The sequence below is a fragment of the Sinocyclocheilus grahami genome, unplaced genomic scaffold, assembly GCF_001515645.1.
Source record: "Sinocyclocheilus grahami isolate Dianchi unplaced genomic scaffold, SAMN03320097.WGS_v1.1 scaffold2893.1, whole genome shotgun sequence".
In the NCBI taxonomy this organism is placed as follows: domain Eukaryota; kingdom Metazoa; phylum Chordata; class Actinopteri; order Cypriniformes; family Cyprinidae; genus Sinocyclocheilus; species Sinocyclocheilus grahami.
Window position 1 is genome coordinate 8,600 of NW_015508068.1, and position 9,580 is coordinate 18,179.

The window sequence follows — 9,580 nt, forward strand, 5'->3', positions numbered from 1 at the left end:
CTGCATGTAGTGATGGACGAATCGGATTGTGGTGATTTGAATAACAGCTTCATGAAGCTCGACGGGACTAGTTTTGTTTGAGTCACCTGACGTCGGCAATTTTAATGTACCAGTTCGGACGGGACTAACATCTAAAATCAGTTTGACTAAAAATACCATGGTGAAGCTAAATGGCTAGTATAGCAAAACCATATTAATGTGTGGTTACTTTGGTTTAACTATATTTTTTTTGTAGTAAACCCATGCTTAATTGTCATAAAGGTACATATTAAACCATTATGTAGCCTAATTGAGTGCAGAAATAAACGTGAGTAATCTTACTGACGCTGATATTACAATAGCCAGTCTTAAGGGTTTACGAGATCTGGCTCTTGGTTTTATTATTGTTTTTTGTTTGTTTATTCTTTGCCAGGAGGCAAATATATCCAACATGCGCCCAGAGCATCTGCGGTCATTCATGTTGGCCAAAACGCACAAGGAAACGCGTTGTGGAAAAAAAATATCACAATCACAGACATTCGCATTCGGACGGGATTCGTTTTCTCAGAGGATCACTGAGTTTGCTGAAAAACTAGGTAATTTGCTCTGGAATTATTACAGAGGTTGTGTGAGAAAAACACAGTAGGTCTGTGAAACACAAATTTCTCTAACGACCCCCTGTAAAACTACACTCTTAAAAATAAAGGTGCTTCACGATGCCATAGAAGAACCTTTTTGTCTAAATGGTTCCAGAAAGAACCTTTAACATCTGAAGAACCTTTCTGCTTCACAAAAGGTTCTTTGTGGTGAAAGAAGGTTCTTCAGATTATAAAAAGCTAAGAAAGAGATGGTTCTTTAAAGAACCTTTGACTGAATGGTTCTTTGTGGAACCAGAAATGGTTCTTCTATGGCATCGCTTGAAGAACCTTTTGAAGCATCTTTATTTTTAAGAGTGTAGTCCCGTCCGAATAGGGCTTTAACTTTATTTTGTGGACTGTGGAGTACTGCAAAGCTGCCATGTTTTTTTTTTCTCTTCTTCTTATAAATAATACCCTGCATCAAATGTAGGCCTAAGTTTCCACCTAATGCTTCTGTATCGTAAACATAACATCCTTTGCACTTCTCAGCCAAAAGTCTGCCATTTTATAGCTTAGATATAATCGTTTACGCTTTTAATTTCTACATTTGCTATAACTCGAAGCAAGCTGGTGAAAGTGCACCCTCAAAAAATAAAACTAATACAGCATTTGACCTACAGGGATGAGCAATATTCATACAGAGAAAAAGTGTTGCTTGCTGTCATCGGTACTATGCTTATATTAGGGTTACTAATGTTCAATGTCTTCAAAGAGTGTAAGATAAAGAAATTGTCAATTTTTGTCAATTTGTCAATTGTCAATAGAATCTGATATCACATTACCACTTATATTTCATTAATACATGTGTGTATAATACAAGTAGTATTATAATAGTATTAGTAATCTTGTGTTCAACTAGGAATTCACCATTCCAAGAATCCAGCTATTATGTGTGAATACATGCAAACATACAAGGAGCATTCAATTTATTATTATTATTATTTTATTTATTCAGAAAGACAACAGCGTTTATACAGGCTCAACTTTCAAGCACTTTGTTTACATTTGCCGACACAAAGTTAAGGAAAGGCACATGATATTTCCCTTTTTCCCACAAAATAAAAACTCTTTATATCCACAGATCATTTACTAAAATCACTGAAACATTTGCATTGGTGAAACTAAAACATCCATGTCCAGTTCTTATTGATTTAAGCAATTGTAACACCCATATTACAGGCTAAGCCCCCCAAGTGGAGGCAAATCTTTATCACACAGTGATAATATAAGGCATGGTTTTACAATAAACATGCTTCATGAACAGGATGTTCACCTTTAATGTCCCACATTAGTGAAATTCAAGACTCTGGCAGTGAGACTATCTAAATAGCTCCTCATAAAATATCACAAAATGGCAAGATGACATTACAACTCCACTGTGATTCACATAAATGTACAAATAAAACTTTCACTTGTGCACATTACAACAGAACCAGTGTTGCCAGATTGGGTGGATTTCCGCCCAATCAGGTGGATGTGATTTGGATTGCGGGTCAAAATTGGCTTGGGTTGGTGGACGAAATTTGTGATAATTTCGGCAGTTTTCAAACGTCTACATTTTATAGGCTAATGTTTTTAGTGAAATAAGGGCTCAGATTTTGAACTTGTAGCTCTATATTCAAGTGATCGCTATGCCAAAGAGGCATAAATAGAAGTTAAAGAGTGACTCAACTCTCAAACCGTGGATTGTTCTGTTTTAAGTTCAAGCACAACACAAAGGTACGTGCATTATTATAAACATTGTTCAATTTTTGAGCAAGAATGACACATTTTTGGCTGTTATACATTCCTATACCCCAGGTTAGCGTTCTTATTTGCATATTTGAGTCAGTGTCATTGATTGGAAAAATGCACTATGCAACCTGTTTACATAACAGATCCAACATTGCACATCATCATATACAGGTGCATCTCAATAAATTAGAATGTCGTGGAAAAGTTCATTTATTTCAGTAATTCAACTCAAAAACTGAAACTTGTGTATTAAATAAATTCAATGCACACAGACTGAAGTAGTTTAAGTCTTTGGTTCTTTTAATTGTGATGATTTTGGCTCACATTTAACAAAAACCCACCAATTCACTATCTCAACAAATTAGAATACTTCATAACACCAATAAAAAAAAACATTTTTAGTGAATTGTTGGCCTTCTGGAAAGTATGTTCATTTACTGTACATGTACTCAATACTTGGTAGGGGCTCCTTTTGCATGAATTACTGCATCAATGCGGCGTGGCATGGAGGCAATCAGCCTGTGGCACTGCTCAGGTGTAATGGAAGCCCAGGTTGCTTTGATAGCGGCCTTCAGGTCATCTGCTGTGTGTATTGAATTTATTTAATACACAAGTTTCACAATTTGAGTTGAATTACTGAAATAAATGAACTTTTCCACGACATTCTAATTTATTGAGATGCACCTGTAGACCTTTGCTACTGTGCTATAGTACAAAGTTTTTCCTAATTGGATTTTTAATACTTCTTCAATTCCCTCAAATGCTGAAACGTCTGTTTATACAGCGCACTGTGATTCCATGATTATCCAAAGCATGTGAATAGGTACGCGATTGCTAAGCAACTAACTGTAACATTCTAAAACCACATTGTTTCACATTACACAAGTTAACATAATATGTAGTAACAGCGAGATGTCAATAGCAAAATAACGTAACCAGTAATGGCAACTAAAGTATATGAAGTGCAGTACGAGGCCTTGTGCGATTGTATGCGTGCAGTCAAATACATTTCCTTGTCATAATGGCCGTCTTGGCGAGGTATTCATGTAGTGAATACAGTACATAGTCAGAATACAGTAGGTAGTCAGTTAAAGAGGCTGTAAACATATGGGACATAATAACTGACCAGTGAAAATGGCATTATGGTGCAAATGACAAGAAACAGAAATCGTTGACTGCACTTGTTTTGGATCACTGTAGCAGCTTTAACAAACTTCTACATTAGGCCTGCAAACCAATTAATCGATTCAAAATAAAACCTTATGATTACATACTATATGTGTGTGTACATATAATATATATAATATAAATTATAAACAAGTGTTTACATACAAATATTTTTTAAATATATAAATGTATGTGTATTTATATATACACATACTAAATATACACAGTACACACACAAATATAATATGTAAACAAACATTTATTTTGAATCGATTAATCACAATTAATCGTTTTGCAGCCCTACTTTACATACTGAAAAACCTCAAGCACTCGCTGTTCTGCTGCTGGTAACGAGCTGCTTTGTTTCTTAGTTTATTGCTGGTTTACTGCTTAACTGCCTTTTTGGAAGCTTATGTAACTGAAAAAACGTGGACTACCGTTTGAGTGAGTTTGATCCTTATTTCCTCATTTCCCATCGTCTCTTCACTGTCCCTTTCAAGAAAAATAAAATAATAAATAATGCTACGGTGGTGTTTCAGTGGCAGTCTCAGTCTTTTAATGGGACGCGCCATTAGCAGCAGCCTCAGCCTGACTAACGGGTGAGTATTTTATAGGATTCTCCTGTAATAAAACATAGAAGGTAAAAGAAATGAACAGGATTGATGATTTAGTTACACACACACACACACACACACACACACACACACACAGACACACAAAACAAACTTAAAGATGAGAACTGTGTTTTTGAAGAATTTGGGTTTATATTACCTGAACTTGATTTCGCTCCGCCCCCCTGCCTGTTTGAACAATAATGACAAACTCAGTTACATACAAAGACGACTTTGGCAAATTAGAATGAAAATACATATTTTCACATCTTGCACACACAATGACTCTATTATTTTCATCTTGTTCAATCAGCTGTATGTAATACTCACCTTTCTTTTGCTTAAGATAGTAAATTACACCGGCAGGTGCAGCCACGAGCAGAATAACTACAGCAACACATATTGCTGCTACAGCAGCTAGAGATGGACCTGAACCTGTAACCATAAAGAGAGACAGTCATAACAATGTAATTTGATGTTTCTGACTGATATGTACACCTTTATGCTTTGTTCATCAGTTGTGTGGTATGGATTTAACTGACAAATGGTGGTTTTTGAGTTACAGGAACTAAAACGACATCAACAGGAAATATCAATGCTTACAGGAAACTTTTTGCATTGTGCATTTCGTGCATTGTGTAGGTTAATAACATTTATTGAAATGTTACTCAAAACTGTCCTCAATGAAAGGCACTTTATTTAATTTGCACTGAATGACACTCACCAGTGACAGTAACACTGAAACTCCTACTCCTTCTAATACTGAAGCTGCTGTTGCTGATGCTGATGATCTTTAGTTTATAAAGTCCAGAGTCTGTGGTTCTGGTGTTCATGATGGCCAGAAATCCAGTCTGATTAACCTCCAGTCTGTCTCTGAATCTCCCATCAGCATCCTCACACTGAACATCTGTGCTGGGATCTCCATTGATTTCAGCGATGCGGATGTCATTAAAAAACCATGTAATCAAATAATTTGGGTTGTTTATTACACCAGGACCTAAAGTGACAGATTCTCCCTCCTTTACTGACTTAATTTCATCTCGATCAGCGACAGGAGCATCTGAAACACAAACCAACAGCTGCTGGAGGATCTTTTTGCTGAAAACATACAAAACTACACAACAAGAAAGAGTGCGGATATGAAAATAATTACACACCGAAGAACACTTTACATGATGAACAGATTTCATTTGGGCTTTCGATTACATATAAACATTGATTAACACACAAACGCACACAACATATGGTAAGTAGAAGCTTAAACCGATTTGGAAAGACATGAGGGCAAGTTATTGATTATAACAAGTGTTCTTTGCTCATTTTCTGTATTTATACCATCGTCTGTCTGAATACTTGATTCTGATTGGCTGGAAGGCTGCACACATACAGAAACACTCATGAGCAAATAAACCTGCCGTCAACGCTACACCGTGACTTTCATGAATAAAATAAATTCGCTATTAGTAGAGAGACCCTGCACAGACGCAGGTCATTCACAATCCACAATCTTTCGCGCACATATAATTAATTCAAAGAAATGCTACAATCAATTCAAACAAATGTAATCTTACAGCACTACTTTATCTCAGGCCCTGTACACACGAACGCGGTTATTTTTAAAACCGCAGATTTTTCTAACATAGAAGGAAAAAGAAATGAACAGGATTGATTTTAGTTACACACACACACACACACACACACACACACACACACAGACACACAAAACAAACTTAAAGATGAGAACTGTGTTTTTGAGGAATTTAGGTTTATATTACCTGAACTTGATTTCGCTCCGCCCCCCTGCCTGTTTGAACAATAATGACAAACTCAGTTACATACAAAGACGACTTTGGCAAATTAGAATGAAAATACATATTTTCACATCTTGCACACACAATGACTCTATTATTTTCATCTTGTTCAATCAGCTGTATGTAATACTCACCTTTCTTTTGCTTAAGATAGTAAATTACACCGGCAGGTGCAGCCACGAGCAGAATAACTACAGCAACACATATTGCTGCTACAGCAGCTAGAGATGGACCTGAACCTGTAACCATAAAGAGAGACAGTCATAACAATGTAATTTGATGTTTCTGACTGATATGTACACCTTTATGCTTTGTTCATCAGTTGTGTGGTATGGATTTAACTGACAAATGGTGGTTTTTGAGTTACAGGAACTAAAACGACATCAACAGGAAATATCAATGCTTACAGGAAACTTTTTGCATTGTGCATTTCGTGCATTGTGTAGGTTAATAACATTTATTGAAATGTTACTCAAAACTGTCCTCAATGAAAGGCACTTTATTTAATTTGCACTGAATGACACTCACCAGTGACAGTAACACTGAAACTCCTACTCCTTCTAATACTGAAGCTGCTGTTGCTGATGCTGATGATCTTTAGTTTATAAAGTCCAGAGTCTGTGGTTCTGGTGTTCATGATGGCCAGAAATCCAGTCTGATTAACCTCCAGTCTGTCTCTGAATCTCCCATCAGCATCCTCACACTGAACATCTGTGCTGGGATCTCCATTGATTTCAGCGATGCGGATGTCATTAAAAAACCATGTAATCAAATAATTTGGGTTGTTTATTACACCAGGACCTAAAGTGACAGATTCTCCCTCCTTTACTGACTTAATTTCATCTCGATCAGCGACAGGAGCATCTGAAACACAAACCAACAGCTGCTGGAGGATCTTTTTGCTGAAAACATACAAAACTACACAACAAGAAAGAGTGCGGATATGAAAATAATTACACACCGAAGAACACTTTACATGATGAACAGATTTCATTTGGGCTTTCGATTACATATAAACATTGATTAACACACAAACGCACACAACATATGGTAAGTAGAAGCTTAAACCGATTTGGAAAGACATGAGGGCAAGTTATTGATTATAACAAGTGTTCTTTGCTCATTTTCTGTATTTATACCATCGTCTGTCTGAATACTTGATTCTGATTGGCTGGAAGGCTGCACACATACAGAAACACTCATGAGCAAATAAACCTGCCGTCAACGCTACACCGTGACTTTCATGAATAAAATAAATTCGCTATTAGTAGAGAGACCCTGCACAGACGCAGGTCATTCACAATCCACAATCTTTCGCGCACATATAATTAATTCAAAGAAATGCTACAATCAATTCAAACAAATGTAATCTTACAGCACTACTTTATCTCAGGCCCTGTACACACGAACGCGGTTATTTTTAAAACCGCAGATTTTTCTACGCGGTTAGGCCGTTCGTCCACACGCAAACGCAGCACCAGGTCACTGAAACCGAACATTTTTGAAAACGCCTGCCAGGGTGAAGATTTTCAAAAACTCCGGTTGCAGTGTTATCGTGTAGACAGCGAAACCGGAGATTTTGTCTTGTGACATCGGTGCCTGCGCTGTTATCTCCGCCTACTGGAGACTTTTTCAGGCTTCTGATTGGCCAACATGGCTTTCCGGTTGAGATTATATCGCCACCTGTTGGTTTGGCATGCTTTTGACAGTGCTTCATAGCATGCGTTTGCGTTTTCATGTGGACGGAGATTTTTTTTTAAACGGCAGAAGGAAAAACTGTTTATAAAAATACCCGTGTACGTGTGGACATGGCCTCAGTGTCTGATTTAAAGCGGACAAAAAGCTAGATCAAACGTGACAAAAATAACCGCCTTTTCCGCTTTCGGTTAAATATTGTGCTGTAAACACCAGCTTTAACTTGCCAGTGCTGACAAGTGACCATCGATAATCCATGGCTAGTTGCACATCAAGCGGTTCTTTGCCTCCACATTGTACATTAAAATCGTGCAATGCACACCTAACTGTTGATATCCCTCACATAATCCATTCACAATTTTTTCAAACTGCTAAGTGTCACCACTATAATAAACAATAAACTCATTTGATTTAAACATACTGTATATTGCCTGCTTTTAAATGTTATATGACTCACCATGAACAGAAACATTGAACATCTTTTCATGGTTGCGGTTGTTGATCTGCAGATAATAAGGTCCGGAGTCTGTGGTGTTGATGTTTGTGATAGTCAGAGATGCAGTCACATGATCCAGCTTCAGTCTGTCTCTGAATCTCTCAGGACACTCAGCATCTGTGCAGATCTTACTGTGATTTCCAGTGATCTGAGCGATACGATCGTAATTAAAATACCACATTATTCTGTCTTCTTGGTTTGTTTCAACATCAGTGTTTAGAGTGACTGAATCTCCCTCCATCACTGACACTTCGTCTGAAGCAACGCCAGATGCACCTGAAGAAGAAACGAGCTAATAATTATAAATCATGTCTAGGATAGTGGGACAAAATTATACAACAGGAAAGTGTTGGGATTTATTTTTATTTTTTTTCTACAGATCATAGACTGTGAGAAATATGTCTGGATTTATAATGCAACACATGCAAACAAACAGCAGAAGAACATCATTGAATTACATATTCACTCATCAGACAAACAAGACTATACTTACATTTTTTCGTAGACCATTGAAGTTATCATTCATTTAAGGAGATTGGAAAATAGCCTGATGCTACTTATAATTTAATTAGGGGTCAAATAACACTTCTGATTGGCCAACATGGCTTTCCGGTTGAGATTATATCGCCACCTGTTGGTTTGGCATGCTTTTGACAGTGCTTCATAGCATGCGTTTGCGTTTTCATGTGGACGGAGATTTTTTTTTAAACGGCAGAAGGAAAAACTGTTTATAAAAATACCCGTGTACGTGTGGACATGGCCTCAGTGTCTGATTTAAAGCGGACAAAAAGCTAGATCAAACGTGACAAAAATAACCGCCTTTTCCGCTTTCGGTTAAATATTGTGCTGTAAACACCAGCTTTAACTTGCCAGTGCTGACAAGTGACCATCGATAATCCATGGCTAGTTGCACATCAAGCGGTTCTTTGCCTCCACATTGTACATTAAAATCGTGCAATGCACACCTAACTGTTGATATCCCTCACATAATCCATTCACAATTTTTTCAAACTGCTAAGTGTCACCACTATAATAAACAATAAACTCATTTGATTTAAACATACTGTATATTGCCTGCTTTTAAATGTTATATGACTCACCATGAACAGAAACATTGAACATCTTTTCATGGTTGCGGTTGTTGATCTGCAGATAATAAGGTCCGGAGTCTGTGGTGTTGATGTTTGTGATAGTCAGAGATGCAGTCACATGATCCAGCTTCAGTCTGTCTCTGAATCTCTCAGGACACTCAGCATCTGTGCAGATCTTACTGTGATTTCCAGTGATCTGAGCGATACGATCGTAATTAAAATACCACATTATTCTGTCTTCTTGGTTTGTTTCAACATCAGTGTTTAGAGTGACTGAATCTCCCTCCATCACTGACACTTCGTCTGAAGCAACGCCAGATGCACCTGAAGAAGAAACGAGCTAATAATTATAAATCAT

At 37.3% G+C, this 9,580-nt stretch overlaps 1 protein-coding gene across 1 annotated transcript; it reads right to left on the reverse strand.

Annotated features, from left to right (window-relative positions):
• Positions 1-3,822: 3,822 nt before the first annotated feature.
• LOC107575791 (uncharacterized) lies at positions 3,823-8,400 on the reverse strand. The gene is made up of 5 exons (XM_016262119.1): positions 8,093-8,400; positions 6,469-6,804; positions 6,075-6,179; positions 4,290-4,318; positions 3,823-4,139 (listed from the first exon to the last, which is right to left on the reverse strand). The coding sequence occupies exons 1-5, from the start codon at positions 8,370-8,372 to the stop codon at positions 4,074-4,076; spliced, it is 816 nt and encodes a 271-aa protein (XP_016117605.1). The 5' UTR covers positions 8,373-8,400; the 3' UTR covers positions 3,823-4,073.
• Positions 8,401-9,580: the final 1,180 nt, after the last annotated feature.

Coding starts and splice junctions, on each gene's coding strand:
- LOC107575791 (XM_016262119.1), bottom strand. CDS start 8,372: ATGGAGGGAGATTCAGTCACTCTAAACACTGATGTTGAAACAAACCAA. Junction 6,805..8,092: donor GTTCAATGTTTCTGTTCATG/GTGAGTCATATA, acceptor TTTGTGTTTCAG/ATGCTCCTGTCGCTGATCGA. Junction 6,180..6,468: donor TTTCAGTGTTACTGTCACTG/GTGAGTGTCATT, acceptor TTATGGTTACAG/GTTCAGGTCCATCTCTAGCT.